The 16,882-nt window shown below is 47.2% G+C and overlaps 1 protein-coding gene across 3 annotated transcripts in view; it reads left to right on the forward strand.

The window, feature by feature from the left end:
* Positions 1 to 16,882, forward strand: part of RABGAP1 (RAB GTPase activating protein 1) — a 100,171-nt gene that overhangs the window by 26,710 nt on the left and 56,579 nt on the right. For all 3 annotated transcript variants that reach the window (XM_082208851.1, XM_082208850.1, XM_082208852.1), the window contains 10 exons: positions 1,866 to 2,106; positions 3,410 to 3,614; positions 5,329 to 5,503; positions 6,561 to 6,718; positions 8,572 to 8,682; positions 9,464 to 9,530; positions 9,687 to 9,789; positions 11,696 to 11,865; positions 13,971 to 14,145; positions 16,063 to 16,156. In XM_082208851.1, the coding sequence (XP_082064977.1) occupies positions 1,920 to 2,106; positions 3,410 to 3,614; positions 5,329 to 5,503; positions 6,561 to 6,718; positions 8,572 to 8,682; positions 9,464 to 9,530; positions 9,687 to 9,789; positions 11,696 to 11,865; positions 13,971 to 14,145; positions 16,063 to 16,156 (1,445 nt within the window). In that variant the 5' untranslated portion in view covers positions 1,866 to 1,919. The remainder of the gene's footprint in view (positions 1 to 1,865; positions 2,107 to 3,409; positions 3,615 to 5,328; positions 5,504 to 6,560; positions 6,719 to 8,571; positions 8,683 to 9,463; positions 9,531 to 9,686; positions 9,790 to 11,695; positions 11,866 to 13,970; positions 14,146 to 16,062; positions 16,157 to 16,882) is intronic.

Below are 16,882 nucleotides of genomic sequence, written 5' to 3' on the forward strand. Positions count from 1 at the left end.
CAGTGGTGGAGAACCGTGGCACAGGATGGGAGGGAGAAGTGGGGGCTCAGAGGCAGGGTGGTTTTGGCAGGGTAGTGTAGTGGCTAGGGTGTCAGACTAGAACCTTGGAGACCAGATTTGAATCCCAAGTCAGTCATGAAGCTCACTGGGTGACTTTGGGCCTGTCAGTGCTTCTCAGCCTAAGCTATTTCACTGTGAGCAATAAATTAGGAGAGGGGGAACCATATGAGCCACCTTGAGCTCCGTGGAGAAAATGCTGGGGTTATAAATGTAGTCAGTAATGCCAAGGGAGCTACATGGTCCCTGTCTGTGTGGGAGAAGCAGGAGCAAGGAGCCGCATAGAATCATAGAGTTGGAAGAGACCACAAGGGCCATCGAGTCCAACCCCCTGCCAAGCAGGAAACACCATCAGAGCACTCCTGACATATGGTTGTCAAGCCTCTGCTTAAAGACCTCCAAAGTAGGAGACTCCACCACACTCCTTGGCAGCAAATTCCACTGTCGAACAGCTCTTACTGTCAGGAAGTTCTTCCTAAGGTGGAATCTTATTTCTTGTAGTTTGGATCCATTGCTCCGTGTCCGCTTCTCTGGAGCAGCAGAAAACAACCTTTCTCCCTCCTCTATGTGACATCCTTTTATATATTTGAACATGGCTATCATATCACCCCTTAACCTCCTCTTCTTCAGGCTAAACATGCCCAGCTCCCTTAGCCGTTCCTCATAAGGCATCGTTTCCAGGCCTTTGACCATTTTGGTTGCCGTCCTCTGGACACGTTCCAGTTTGTCAGTGTCCTTCTTGAACTGTGGTGCCCAGAACTGGACACAGTACTCCAGGTGAGGTCTGACCAGAGCAGAATAGACCTCACCTGGAGTACTGTGTCCAGTACTGGGCATACCATACGGCTTTGGCTTTAGTGCTTAATAGTAATCAACATTTTTATCCCAGTCTTTCTCCAATGGAATCAGTGACACGGTGCCTCATTTTACCCTCACAACTACTCTGTGCAGCAAGTCAGACTTGAGAGGCATTAACTAGTTGAAGGTCACCCAGCACGTTTGACCAGAGGCTTGGGCCCTGCCTCTAGGTCTGAAAGGCTAAACACTAGCACTGCTGCCTTATGCAGCAGGCTGTGGGAAGACTTCTGAGTGGGCGCCTCTTTGCATTCTTTCTTCTTAGTAAATACTATATTATTCCATTGTTTTGACACAAATGTGTTTGGGATGGTCAGATGCTACTTGATCTAGGCTGGGACTTGTCAGCAGGCAGGCATTTTAGTTAAATTGGTAAATGTGGAAGGATTAGGTGGGGAATAGAAAGCCATGGTAGAAATAGGTATGGTGCCGACCACAAGGGCAGCCCTGGCAGCTTGGGTGTCTGGGAGAAGTTGCCTTCATCTATGAGTTGTGAAGGTGTTGCAGCCTCTTCCCAGTCTGCTTTAACCACTGTGGAATGCTCAGCCACGCTGTTCCCAGCTCCTTGCTGTCATTAATGCCCATCGGAATTCCACTACTGTTGTTGCTCTTGATTCTGTGTCTCTACTGTGCAGTTTGCACATTCAGAGGTCTGTAGGGCTGCTCCTGTGCTTTTGTGCTGGAGAGAGCAGTGCAGCATTTTCTTGGCCAAACCTGTTGCATCTCCAGAAGAACGAGATCTTAGTATGCTTATGTATTGTTTTCATGAGCATTGGAGATACCCAATGAAACCTTCTAGTGATATCAGTGTCTCTTGAGAGAGCTGAGCAAATGCAATGTTATTTGAACTGCTTTTAACCTCTGTTTAGCCTCCTGTAGTGAATGTGTGTCTGGTCTCAGTCAAGCCCCCATCTCTCCTCTTTTGGCTCACCCTTTGCCACTTGCTTTCACAGATTATAGGGAATGGGAGTGAGCAGCAACTGCAGAAAGAGCTTGAAGACGTCCTAATGGATCCCCCCATGGAAGACCCATCAAATGACCGAGAACACGAGGAGGAGGACAGCCATCATGATGGAGGAGAGGGAGATGAGCCAGTCCTCCTCGAGGCTTCCGCATCCTCCACAATTAACCCTGTGTCTGTGGCGGGACCCCAGAAACCTGATATGAGCTTGCCAGTGAAGCCAGCGCAGGGAGGTGAGAGAAATTTGGGGCAGGTGGGTGGGAAATGAGAGGGCGCAACCGGGTTGTGAGAACCCTCTGAAAGAAAGAGAAGGAAGCATAGATGCAGAGCAAATCTGGGGTGAGTTTCTGAAAGTCATTTCTTAAAACACTCATATTGTGCCTTCCTGTCAAAATGACACTCAAGGCAGCTAATGAACAATTAGCTTAAGCAATAATGGAGAAAGCCAGCAGAAACACTCAAGGCAGCTGACAAATGTCAAGGGACAGCAGCTGGTCAACTAACTTCATGCAAAGGCCTTCTCTTTTGTATCTACCCTCTGAGGTTCAGGTGGTGAAGGCAGGGGACATGGGGGACTTTTCAGTGGCATCCACAATATACAATTCCCTGCTCTGTAAGAGACCTAGAATCATAGAATCATAGAGTTGGAAGAGACCACAAGGGCCACCGAGTCCAACCCCCTGCCAAGCAGGAAACACCATCAGAGCACTCCTGACATATGGTTGTCAAGCCTCTGCTTAAAGACCTCCAAAGAAGGAGACTCCATCACACTCCCTGGCAGCAAATTCCACTGTCGAACAGCTCTTACTGTCAAATTCCACTGTCGAACAGCTCTTACCTGACCACTTCATAGGGAGTGTTTTACAAGGCAGGTCAAAATGGGCTTGTTCAAGCCTGTCTTTTATGAAACTGGGACCGGTGACTCTTCCTGGTCCTCCCTGGTGTTCGTTACTTGGTTCTGATATTTTGGTTAGATATTTTGGTTGGGAGCTGCCCTAGGGGGTAGGCTTAAAGGATGGAAAGCGCAGAATATAAATGTGTTATTAAGTCTTAACCTGCACAACAGTAATGCCTAGGAACTTGACGATCTTCTTGAGGTTGAACCCTGCCAGATACAGCCTTTTGCACTTCTATGGTGCTTTCTTGGAGAGGAGCAGAATATGCACAGCCTTTGTGTATCCTGAGCAGAGACTGGCCAGGGGGCTTCATTGTCCTTCCTAGCTGTTCTCTTCAGAACTGGTTTTTCCAATCATGGCTGGTCTTTCACAACCATTCCCTAAAGGGTGGGTTTCTTTTTAAGGGGGAAGGGGCCAATTTCAATCACTGATATCACTAAAGCTTCCCATTGGCACCCCTGCTTAATGGTGCAGATCCAAACTCTGCAAATCAGATAGGGTGCAAATAGTCATATCTGAGAGTCAGATTGATTACACAGGAGAGACTCATTTTAACTTAATGTGAGTGGTAGAGGATACTGATCCAATTTAGCAATTTGATACACAAATTAACGGACTCCGCTTTTCTGCTGTTTTGTAGATTCCGAGGAGTCAAGTCCTTTTACTCCAGTTGCTGATGAGGACAGCGTTGTCTTCAGCAAGCTCACTTACTTGGGCTGTGCCTCGGTCAATGCTCCCAGGAGCGAGGTGGAGGCCCTGAGGATGATGTCCATCTTGCGAAGCCAGTGTGAGATTTCCGTGGACGTGACTCTTTCGGTTCCTAATGTGTCGGAGGGAACTGTGAGGTACTTCCCCACCTGTGGTGTGGCATTGGGGGGGGGGGCTCTGTAGGTCCACCTGTCGTTGGCAGTGGTGTTTTTTAGGACCTGCTTTGTATACTGTGGCAATAGTTTCTAAGTTGCCTCATGGTCACTATGGGGCAACACCAAGGCAATCTTCTGAAAAGTGTCTTCTTTGATAAACTGGTTGTAAATTGTGGCTGTTTATTTTCTTTTTTTAAAGTTTCATTTATTTCTGTGCTGTTTGTCCACAGTGCTAAAGCAGTTTATCAAAGTACAAAACGTTGGGGGGGGGACGGGGGGACGGCACACAACTTGCTATGGAACATGTCAAGGCATTCAGATAAGACAAAAAACATTTCAGGAAACATAGGATAAATGCCAGTACAGCAAGCGCACAACTTACGCAGGGGTTACATTCTTGACATTATGCCTAAAGCCAAAATCACGTATAGTCAAAACACTTCAAGGTGAAATGGTGTGTGGGGTTGCAAACATCTTTTCCCCCAGTACCCAGCCCCTTTTTAATTTTTATAAATTATTTTCTGACGCTTGTAAAGCTGAATGTACACAAGTTAAATGTGCGAACGTTGCGGGCTTACTGTATTGCAAAGAAATGAGTCTAGATACAAGTACAGTGCAAAATCTTAAGTTAATGGGCAAAATAAATAAATAAAGCCAACCCATACTGTAAGTAAGTGTGTGGTCTTGCTTCACTCCACGGTGACGGCAGCAGCCTGACTTAGATGCAGTTCAGTTGGGCTAGGGATCTTCTCACCAGGCGAGATGGTTCACCGCCAACTCTCTGGTCTCCATAGGCATTTGCCAGCAGCAGGAAGGCAGGTAGGTGGTGGGGAAGTCAGTGAAGGGAAGTTCGCTCCTCCAGCCTCCCAGGTGTTCTGGTGGCTAGTGCTGGCTTTTCTGTGCTAGCACTGATTTTATTATTTTTCAGATAACAGGCGTTAAACTCAAACAAGAAATCTATAAAAGGGAGAATGGAGGCATAATTATTGTCTAGTCTGCTCCTGCAACTTCTGATTTATGTGGACGGAAGATTTTAATATCAGCAAAAGAACAAAACTCTTTTTAAAATTATCTGTAATGTCCAGTGGAAGGAATTCAGTGTAGCGCTATGGCAGTTATTCCGACAGAGCAAGCAATTCAGCTTACCCCATGCTGTTCTGAGGGTTCTCCTACCCCCGAAGCCAATGGGGGGGGGGAGAGATAGGGAAAGTCATGTTGCCTTAGTGGAAGTCTTTGCTAGTGGGTGTGAGGGCCTAATGATGTCCTCTCTGCCCTCCAATCAGTGAACCTGGGATTTACAAATATAATACTCTTGGGATGGTACAGAGTGATTCAAGAGAGTTGGGAATAAATTCATATTTTCAAAGCCATCCCATAGATCATGATGGGCGTCAAGTATGAACAGTCCTCCATCAGGGAAACATGTTTCTTTGAAAACCACCTTTGCTTCCTTTAAGGAGAGCTGTAAAAGCATTCAGTAAGAAAGAAAGCAGAAACACAGAAGGTGCACTTCTGAATATGAACTAAGTTGCTCAATTTAGATCCTTTTTCAGCCTGTTAGAAAAGATTTTGCTCACTTAAATTGACCAGTTAATTAGTTGAAGATTGGATCCATCATGAAACTACTTGCAGCCTGTCTGTCTTCAAGGTGAAGCATTTGCAGCTCACACCTTCATTTCCCCCTTTTTCTCTGTAGGCTGCTAGAACCCCCAACAAACACCGAAATAGCCAACTATCCCATTTACAAGATCCTGTTCTGTGTGCGGGGACACGACGGGACTCCAGAAAGCGACTGCTTCGCTTTCACTGAAAGCCATTACAACTCAGAGCTCTTCAGAATTCATGTCTTTCGGTGTGAAATCCAAGAAGCTGTAAGTTCAGCATCTGCTTTGCCTTTGTTGATGCTCCTGCCTTGCACGTGGAAGATCCCAGGCTTTGTCCCTGGCATCTCCAGAGAGATCCCGTACTAGAAACCCTGGAGAGTCGCTGCCAGTCAGTGTGGACATACTGAGCTGGAAGGATCAGTGGTCTGACTCAGGATTAAGGCCTAGATTTCATTTATTAATTAAATTTATGTCCTCCTCTCCCTGCCAAAGAAGGAATCTCCTTCGTATAATGTCAGTACCTTCTTAGTGATCCTTGGTAACCCTGATGATGCAGATCTTCTGCTTCCAGCCATTTATTTGTGCTGACAGTTTAGCATCATACTATGCTTCAGTTATTCTGGGCTGGGCTCATTAAACTCTGACTGTGATCAGGTCCTTCTTCTCTGCGTTGATAACGAGCAGTGTTGCTGAGAAGGATTTCAAGATAGGCACTTGCAAGACGGAATAATTTGTTAGATTTTGGCACAAATTTCTGATTTGGCTCATAGTCACAGACTTGGGCTGCAGCCTTGTGTACACTTAACACAGTAGGACTTACTTCTGAAAGGCCATGCATAGAATTGCACTGTTAAAGGAAGCCATGGCAGAGGTGTTCCATTCAGGCACCAAATTCAAAGAGTGAGGCTGAGCAACTGAAGGGAGTTTGGAGAATCCTAATGAAAGCTGAAAAGCATATCCTATCAAAACAAACAGAGTGGGTGTAATGTAGCAGTTATAAGAGTCGCCTTCAATCTGGTGTGCTCCAGAGGTTCTGGACTACAGTTCCTGCCATGCCTGGCCATTAACCTCTGCTAGGTGGAGCTGGTGGAGATGTAGTCCAGGGCCTCTGGAAGCCACCAGGTTGGGGAAAACTACATTAGAGTGTCTCGCCAGCCCTGTGTTGAAACCCTCATTAACTTCAAAAGTGCACAGGATAGCTGCTAAGCCACTCACGGACTCACTCCACCCTCAGAAATAACAAAAGAGCCATTTCCCTAACTCTGCTCCTCACTAGGAATCCCAGCTTCTGACTTTCTTTCTCTCTGGCTCTTCTTGTCCACAGGTGAGTCGGATCCTGTACAGTTTTGCCACCGCCTTCCGCCGCTCTGCCAAACAAACCCCGCTTGCTGCTCCCTCTGCTCCGCAGACACCAGACAGTGACATATTTACTTTCTCCGTTTCTCTGGAAATAAAAGAAGATGATGGGAAAGGATATTTCAGGTGTGCTTTCCCCACTTCCTCTCCAGAACCCTTTTAAACGTGAAATATGGTCCAAGTTATTTTTAGCTGGATTTTAAAATGCTTTTTAAAGAATTGTTTTATGTTGCTTGAAATGGTCTTTATGTGGATATAGTCTGATTTTATTGTGTTAACCTTTTAAAAATGGTATATTTTATTTTTTATGAATGATGCAGGGGGTGTGGTTAATGAGGGGTCAGTAAGTGGGAAGCTAAAATAGCTGACTAAGGCATTCCTAGAGTAGACCCATTCAAATAAATATGGACTCCGTTGGCTACCACCCAATAAAGATGAAGTAAATGTGAAGCACATTCTCCGAAATCAGGTATGGGAGTTTTATGTGCTGTTATCTTCTGGTTTGGACTTTGTTCAGTCTTGGCCCTTTTTGTTAAGAAGGGAAGAGCCACCGTGCAGCTGGATCAGGGGGGCTGGATCCTGGCCCTGACAGGGCAACACTCTGGGGCAGAAGTTCAGGACCCCTCCCAGCAGAAGGAGCAGGAAGACCCCACGAAGGCACCAGGGCTGGCCAACCACATTTTTAAAGTGAAGTAATATACATTAGTATCTAAAGAGGAGGGCCTCCTAAGGCCACAACGGGGAGCTGTGCCCCTCCAGGTCTCCCTTGAGACCCTAAGAAGAGCCTTGTTGGAAGGGGAAATATAAAAATAAGAGAGAAGGTAAAAAAGTGCTTATAGAAATGCTAAGATTAAAGTAAATATATATGTCAGGAAGAGGGGCAGGAGGAGGTCGGTGCTCTGATAAGATGCTCCGGTAAGAGTTTATTGATGTATGTATGGATACTGTGATTACAAAAAATTAAAGTGTAATAAAAATTATTATTAATTTTTTTTAAAAAAAGCAGAAGAGCCTTGTTGTATCAGGCCAGTGGCCCATCTTCTCCAGCCTCCTTCCCTCAAAGCGGGTTTTTTGTGTGCGTAAGGTTTTTCCCCCATTGGATACATGCTGGAGATACTGGTCTCTTGACTTTGTTGCATTTGAGCGCCCATTGCCAAGCCCAGAAAACTTAAGACCTGCATCCTTAGCATGCTTTATCTAGTGACCACCCTTTTTTTCTTCTGATGTGCACTGCCTTGAAGTCATAGAGCTCTGAGGCCACCTGCTGTTCATTCTTGTCATAGCAGCTCTACATGTGTCAAACAGACTGGTGGCTGAGTAAAAAAGATTGCCTTTTAAAAATCTTGGTGCCTCTTTTAAAAGAGAGTGCTGTGCATATTGTTGATAGGAAGCTACATTCTAGTACATCTTAGGTTTTTTGTTTTTGTTTTTTTTAAAAAAACCCAGTCTTCAATTATCACCTCAGCTAAATCTTAGATCTTCTCACCCCGTTCTCAGGCTTCCAGTTCCTTATGTTTTCATTCCTCTACACTCTACTGTTTGTTCTCCAGTATTGGTTGGAACACTTATTTCCTACCATCCTTCCGTACCCTGCCACAATCAGACTCTAAAAAGCCTTTTCAAGCCTAATTATTGTTGTGGTATGTGTCCTGGAGATTTATTCTTGCCTCCCTAGCTGCTGTTTTCCATTAAGACTACCCACCACCTTCAATATGCTTGAAAGAAACTATAAGCGCTGATTCCCCCCCCCCCCCAGCCTTATTTCAGGTGTGGGATGGAGAGCAAGAAAGAGGTGTGTGTGATTGCAAATGTTGGTGGTTCCTGTTTTAGGGCATGCTGTTGTCCTTGTCGAATCACCAACTCTCTTAGATTTCTGGACTCACCAGGCTGTGAAAACTGTCACTTGCCTACTGATTCTGTTCTCAAATTTGTGACTACAAATAAGAGGACCGTGTGAATATTTCCCTTTTTGACCACAGTGCTGTGCCCAAAGACAAGGACCGGCAGTGCTTTAAACTGCGCCAAGGCATCGACAAGAAGATCGTCATTTACGTACAACAGACAACCAACAAAGAACTGGCAATTGAAAGGTAACTTTGTGTCTGTTTCCTCTGAAAAGCTTTGGTGGGCAGGCAGGAAGGGGCATCTTTGGTGGTGGCCCCACACCCATGGAATTCTCCCCCAAGTAAGATCAGACAGGCCCCCTCCCTGCTGCCCCCATCATTCAGCCCCCACACTGAGGTTCCCTCACTGCAAGAAGTTACAGGGAACCAGGCAGAAGGCCTTCTTGGTAGCGGTGCCCTCCCTGTGGAATGCCCTCCCATCAGATGCCAAGGAGATAAAGAACTACACAACTTTTAGAAGACATCTGAAGGCAGCTCTGTATAAGGAAGTTTTTAAATGTTTGATGCTTTATTGCTGTCTGTTGGAAGCCACCCAGAGTGGTTGGGGCAACCCAGTGGGGTACAAATTGAAATGCTGCTAACATTTATTCTTACTGTGCTTGGTGGATTGTAGGGGGTTTTGTGTGTGCTGGCATTTTTAAGGTCTGGAGTTGTGTTAAGTTTTGAATGGTGTCTTTTGTATTGCGTTCACCGCTTTGTGATGAGACTCTCTTGAAAAGCATGATAAAATCTATAAAATAAGTACTTGTAAAGTACTATTGAGCTGAAAATCTCCTCTAACCCTGCTGCCCAGTTCCTCACTTCAATTCTTCTCAAAGAGCTGATGGGGCAGTTGTCAAACAGTTTAGTACATACTGTGGTTTTTCTCCACCAAAGTGCCCCATAAAATCTGACTACCTTTTTCAGAACTACAGTTCCGCATGGAAATGGTTGCTAGAGGTTGGCTTTTTTTCTTTTTAAACCACAGGTGTTTTGGGCTCCTCCTTAGCCCTGGGAAGGATGTGCAGAGTGGCAATATGCACCTGTTGGATCTGGTAAGGTGCCCTTCAGTTTCCAGAGATTTCCCCCTCAAATAGCCCTACTAAATGACATGATGCTTGTGTGTTTCCAGTGATTTCAAGTGTATTTTGTGATCTGATCTAGCAGAGCCTATGGGCTTTGTTTTAACTCACCCTATTCTGTGGTTTTAGGAGTCTATGGGCAAAAGCTCTGATGGGAAGTCTTATGTCATCACTGGGAGCTGGAACACAAAGTCTCCACACTTCCATAAACTGAATGAAGAAACACCGAAAGGTTTGTGATCAGTGACTTTTCTGTTTGGGTCAGATTGCTTGAGATGTGTAAGTTGTTTCCTGTATATTTTGCTAGATATGTGTGCAATGATCAGTGGCCAATCCCAGATAGTCGAATGTAGGGAATCTTTTTCCTATCGAGGACCTCATTCCGTCTGGGGTCATCTGTTCAGAGCCACATACTGACAGTGGGTGGAGCCGGAGACTTAAGTTTTCTGGATAAACTAACCTTGAAATAAGACTGCCTTTTTTCAGATTTTACCATGGCTGTTTCACATTAGAATTGCTAGTCCCCTGCAGGTCTAGGTGGGTGTAAGCTCCACTGAGTTGGATTGGAGTACACTCAAAGAAGCATCTAGAGGATTTCTTGTTAGTACTTTAGTGGACTGATACAATTACTGTTCTGCAAAGCAAGTGAAATTAATTCCTTTCTGACTTTAGTTAAACCCTACTTGTTTGTTGTCATGCTTTTATAAAATCAGGAAGAATAGGAAGGAAGGAACTTGGATGGGATGGAAGAATGGGGTAACTTCAGAAGAGTTTGAGGGCCACAAAAAAGTGAAATCAAGGAGTGCACCTGGTCCCAAGTCAGCAAGTTGCCAACCTGTTTTGTCAAGAATGTTTTGTCAAGCTGAGATGGCGTTGAGTCAGGGTGTCTGTGTGTGTGGCATGGAGACGTAATTGACGTCTCTGTGTTCTAACCCTTCAAGCCAGACTCTGGAAGACAGTTCAGGTGGGAGCAATGGCAGGAGGATAGCACCAAAACGATAGGACAGCCCACATAATATGTGATGCAAATGCTGGGAAATGTAATTCCCCTTGCTGGGAGATCACTTTGTTTCTGGACTCCATTCAAAATACTGGCTGTGAGCTACAACATTGCCTGGTTTATGGAGTGCTCTTTTGGGAGGAAATGTACCAGGTTCTCTGTCATAGGCTAGTTAAGGTGGGGGGTGAGGAACCTCCAGGCCGCAAGCCAATCTTGGCCCACCAAGATGAGGCTTCGTCTGCAAGACCTTTTCCTACAAACCACACCTACCTGTCCCTCAGCTGAAGTGACTCATGGTGGACAGGAAGGTGGGGTTCAATTCTGCTTTGGCTGTCCAGGCAGGGACGTGCAGCCCAAAATAGGATCTAGCCCTCCACTTGTCAGCTGAAGAGCAGGGGCTAAATCCTGCTCAGTTTTGGCTGCTCATGCTGGTTCTCTGCTGAGAACAGGCACACACAGTCAAGGCACTTTGATATTTTTTTAATGAATATCAATTAAAAAAATTTTTTTTTATCAATAGATAAATAAGGCAAGCAAAAAGAAGCAGAAACAGTGCTGGAAAATTCCCCTCCATTGCCTTTGCTTGCCAAATGCTTTGCAAACTTCACTCCCTGCCCCACTTTCAAGATTGAAATGAGATAGGGGAGAGGCCTGAAAAAGCCTTTGCAAATTGTCTCCCTCTTCCCTTTTAAATTCCCAATCTCAGGGACTTTAAAGGGAAGAGAGAGGATGCTTACAGGAACCTTTAAAAGCCTCTTTCTGTCCACTCCCCTTTCCTTTCAATCTCTGTCTGATATTAAATGGGATGGGGAGACGTGCAAATGTTTTCAGATCACAGTAAAAGTGATTTTAACAGGTGGGGAAAATGTGAGGTATTTTATATGTCGTCATAATAATAATAATAATAATAATAATAATAATAATAATAATTTACTACTACAACAACTTTCAGCTACAGTGCTGTTCACCCTTAACCTGGGAATAACCCCGCCTGGTCACCATGGTATGGCTGTACCTGGGGTTTGGCTACATGTGTCTTGGACACACTGGCATGGTCGATTTGGGCCATAGGCACAGGGCAAGGGCTGTGTTGAATGGCCGAAGGGGAAACACCAGCTTCCCTGCTTCCTCTCCGTAGACAAAGTGCTGTTCCTGACCACGGCTGTCGACTTGGTGATCACTGAGGTGCAGGAGCCTGTGCGGTTCCTCCTGGAGACCAAAGTCCGTGTGTGCCCTGCCAGCGAGAGGCTCTTCTGGCCTTTCAGCAAGCGGAGCTCCACAGAGAACTTCTTCCTGAAGCTGAAGCAGGTAACGCTTGTGGGTCCCATCCTTAGTGGTGTGGATATCGTGGGGTGGGCCCTTTCGTTCCTTCCCTAACTCCGCGGTCCTTTGAGTTATGTTTGTCTGGGACTCTGGTCTCGCATGGAGGAGAAAGCTAAACTTTTGGACCTGGTGCCGTTTGAGGGCTTGAGCCCAGCCCTTGTGCAGGCAGTACTTCCCACCTATCGCTGGGAGGGTTGGGAGAGGCTGGGCTTATGCATCTTTTCCCTTCTCACACAGCCCAGGGATGGGCAGAGTTGCTTCCTGCCTTGGAATGCTAAGTGGGGCTGCAGCCTTCTCTGGGCTGCTTGGGTTGGTGGGTGTCCTGGTGTGTTCAGAGTTCAAGTGATGGGAAATGACTTTCTGGAGATACTTGGCTAGCCAGCGTGCAGTGTCCATTGGAGCCTCAGTCTCTCTCTGCCCTCCTCCTCCCTCCCTCATAAACCCCAAGGATGGCAGCGATCCCAGACAATAACCTACCTAACATACCACACAGGATTGCTTTGAGGATGAAATGGGGAGGAAGAGCACCATGTGCGCCACCTTGAGCTCATTGGGGGGAAAGGCGGGATGTGGATCAAATAAATAGTACGGGTGGCATCTGATTGACACGCAACCCCTGACACACACATCCTTTTCAGCCCTGGAAAGGGGTGCGGAATGGGCTTACACACGACTGCTGACGCGCATAGTGACCCAGAGTACAACCCCGCACAAATGGGGGAGTTGCTTGTAAATCAAAGGAAGATGATTGCAGCACATTTGAGGTTCCACTGGAGAAGTGGAACTTCATGCCTTGGCACGTTGGGCAGGGGTGTGTGGGAAGTCTTTGAGGTTATGTTCTCCTCTCTTGAAGGTGAAATGTGGAGAAGTTTGAACAATTGCTTCTCTTGGCTATGAATACTTCTCGGCCCTAAAAGCATAAGCCTTGTTAATTTAAGGAAGTTTATCTTACTGAGCTAATTCTGTTGGCTCTTGTCTCGCTCCACCCACTCTCATTGTGAGGCTTGTTATCTCATTAGTCTTGGCTTGTTCTCAGCCCCAATCTGACTCCTGATAAGGACCAGGCTCACCTTGGGTGTTGTGGGCGGAGGGGGGGGGGCACTGCTTTGTTTTGGGGTGTTTCTTTTGAAGAGGTGCTAGAGAGATTTTGCCTGGTAAACCTCCAAAGAGAACCTGATTCTTACAGACATCTGAGCAGCCATGCTGGAAGTGGTTATATTTATTTACCAGTGGTGTTGGAGTTTTACCAGTGGCGGCAGCCTGGTGAAAAGAATAACTCACTTCCCCCAGGAAAAACGAAGCCTGAGCTTAATTTTTGGAAATGGTTTCTGTTGGGGAGGGGGAACCATCTTGGACCTGGTTGTAAGGCAGGAACTCTGAACAGTGAATCAGAAGCTGAAATGAAAATATTTTAATTTTATTTATTTACTATTACCTTTCTATCCCACCAAGGAGTTCAAAGGGGCATATGTGGTTCTCTGCCTCCTCATTTATCCTCACACCCAGCCCTATAAGGTAGGTTAGGCCGAGAGACCTGGCTAGCTGAAGGTCACCCACTGAGCTCTGTAGCTGAGTGAGGGACTTGCACCCTCATCTCCCAGGTCCTGGTCCCAACACTTGAACCACCAAAAGCATCTCAGCCTCCCCCAGAAGGTCCATAGGTCTTGTCTTGCTGCCTTATAGAAGGCAGTTGGAATCCCCCCTTCCCAAGCATTAAGGAGCCAGAACATAGCGGAATCTGTATCTGGGGCCGTTGTCTGAATTCTACATACCTCCCTCATCTCCCCCATTCCTGTCCTCTTGCTCCTATGCATCAAGGCCTTCTGAGAGGAAGAGCAAAGCGCTTTAACATAAAGTTTTGCCCTTTTGGCCACAGAGCAAAGGACCTTTGGCAGATGTCTCTCTGGAATCCGGAAAGACTAACCCAAATTATTTTCTTTCTCCCTCCTCTGTGGTTGTTGAATAGGAATAATTTCTTCCTCCTGTGCCTTCTCACAGATATATACAGAAAGTTGCTTGCGAGTCTGCCTAGGCATTTCTTGTCAAGCTCTTCCACAGTGCTGAAACCTAATCTGTCCTGTATCCTTCAGATAAAGCAGAAGGACCGGAAGAACAGCACAGACACACTCTATGAAGTCATATGCCTGGAGAGTGAGTCAGAAAGGGAGAGGAGAAAAACCACCGCGAGCCCAGTGCTCCGCCTGCCACAGTCCGGATCTCAGGGCTCCATGATCCCATCCCCTCCAGAGGATGATGAAGAGGAAGGTAAGAAGGGACTAGCTGTGTCCCTCCAAAGCAGAGCAAGGAGATAGCTTTGTCAAGACTGCCTCCTGCTGTGAATCAGCTAAAGGTTTGCTGCAGGGAAGGTTACAAACGTGTCATGTGTTTGGGCCTGGGCGATGTATTGCTATATCACCCAGGACTGATTCGAGGGCCAGATCGCGACGGCATCGTCACCTGGCAGTACATCATGGAGGGGGGGGGCGCTTGCTGGCTGGCACCTAACCTTCATTCTCCAGCTGCCTCCTTCCTCCCTGTGCCAGGTGCTGGTGGCAGCGGTTTCATCCCAGCACCTCGCAGGTCTGGGGCCGATGCTCCTTCCTATCAACATGGTGATGTATCACTATATCGCGATGTTTAGCTGGTGATACATTGTGATGTTGAACGCCTGATATTGCACAGCCCTATATGTGTTTTTTTTGGGGGGGACGCGGGTGGCGCTGTGGGTAAAAGCCTCAGCGCCTAGGGCTTGCCGATCGAAAGGTCGGCGGTTCGAATCCCCGCGGCGGGGCGCGCTCCCGCTGCTCGGTCCCAGCGCCTGCCAACCTAGCAGTTCGAAAGCACCCCCGGGTGCAAGTAGATAAATAGGTACCGCTTACCAGCGGGAAGGTAAACGGCGTTCCGTGTGCTGCGCTGGCTCGCCAGATGCAGCTTTGTCACGCTGGCCACGTGACCCGGAAGTGTCTCCGGACAGCGCTGGCCCCCGGCCTATAGATGTGAGATGGGCGCACAAACCCCAGAGTCTGTCAAGACTGGCCCGTTCGGGCAGGGGTACCTTTACCTTTACCTTTATATGTGTTTTTACTGAAGGCTTCAAAGCTGAAGGTAACTGTAGATGCTACTACTGTTCCTCTACAGCAGCTTTAAAAAGCCTGGGTGCCTTCCATAGGCTTGGGGCTACTGCAACTTCGGTCCAAAACATCCGGACAGCACCAGGTTGGGCAAGGCTGCATTCGGTCAACTTCATCTGCTTTTCCTTTTCCTCTACCATACTAGCATTCCCCATGCTTTCATGAAGCCAAGAGTCGTATTTGGCAGGTACCTATCTAGCTGTGATCCCTGCATTGCAGAGGGTTGGACTACAGGACCTTTGAGGACCTTTCCAACTCTATAATTCCATGATTTTATGCCCCGTTTAGCTGTTGGCCGTGGTGGAGGATGAAGTACCAGGCCCTTGCTCACAATCCTAAGTGATCAGCTGAGAACTCTTACTGGTGCTTTCAGTGCAGGCCTTTGTTCTGGGCTGGCAAGTGGTGGTGGGGCTAGGAGGGGCATAGGCAGTGTGTGTGTGTGTGTGCACCTGATGGTCAGGGTGGTGGTCAGATCATATTTATGCTCTCTAGTATGTGGGGTTAATTGACCACGGCTGTAGAGCATGAGTGGGGAACCTCAGGCTTGGTGGCTGAATTGAACCCTCCAGGTCTCTGTCCAGCCCTCAGGGCTCCCCACTGGCTGTGTTCCTGCTCAGGTGCTTTGGCCCCTTGCTTCCAGGGATAGAGGTTTGTGTGAGCCTGTTTTGATGAGTGTGTAGAAACCTCTGACTTGCATGGCTGGAATGCAGCATACAGTATAAAAGAAGAGCCAAATATGTTGCTGCACCCACTCTCTTTATGGCTCGCAGACCTAGAAGGCTACACAGGAGAGAAAGAGAGCCGCCTTCTGCCTGGAAAGGGCTCCCCATGCCCAGCGTCTTTTCCTGCTCCATGGCATAAAACAGGGATGTGTTGCTTCCCCCCGCTTCTGGCTTGGGCTGAGCCACCCTGCCGTCTGTGCCGTGTTTGCACAGGTTAAGCCTGATCCAACAGGTGCAGCACATCCTAGTATTTCCTTCTAAATGGAGGTCAGAAGTGGTGCTTCTTGCTCTCATGTCCCCTCCTTCTGTGCGGGTTTTGTGTCTTACAGATAACGATGAGCCTCTCCTGAGCGGTTCTGGAGACGTTTCCAAAGAGTGTGCAGAGAAAATCCTTGAGACATGGGGAGACCTCTTGTCCAAATGGTAAGCAGGTTCATTCACCCCTCTATTGTGAACCAATCTGTTTGAAGAAGCTTATGGTTGAGAGTAAGGCAGGCAAGACAGTGACAAAGAGGCAGGCAGGTAAGAGCACTGGAGGCTGCCATACACTAGATCCATTCTGTCCTAGCCGGCTTGTGCTTCTTGCTACCTGATATGCTCCTTTAAGACTGCTGTGCAAGAGAGGTCAACTTCCACCCACTGCCACTTCCCACACGTGGTAGACAAGCCAGCTGAGAGTGGAAGGCTTACCTGGGCTGCTGCAGACTCCTCCTGCCAGCATCCTTCTGCCATAAGCCCTGCCAGCCAGTCCTCATTCATCAGCCTCTGTTGAATGGATCTTCTGTGCCCGTTTGCATGCCTTAGAACTGCTCCCCTCAATTTATGAGCATGGGGCACTTGGATGTTGATGCCTTCCAAACTGCCTCAGAAGGTGGTGGATTCTCCTTCCCTGGAAGTTTTTAAAGGGAGGCTGCATGGCTGTATGTCATGGAGGCTTCAGCTGAAATTCAGAGGGTTGCAATAGATGATTCTCAGGGTCCCTTCCAACTCTTCAGATATGTGATTCTACTTACATGCACACCATTTTTTTCTGTGAACCTACCTGCCAAATATGTTCCAATGTGGGCCTGGTCCCCAACCCCCCCTTCTGAATACATGAATGTGCTCCCTCCACATTTCTAAAACGATAGACCTGTCATCCTTTTTAAA

This window comes from Podarcis vaucheri (assembly GCF_965113315.1).
Source record: "Podarcis vaucheri genome assembly, chromosome: Z".
NCBI lineage: Eukaryota > Metazoa > Chordata > Lepidosauria > Squamata > Lacertidae > Podarcis > Podarcis vaucheri.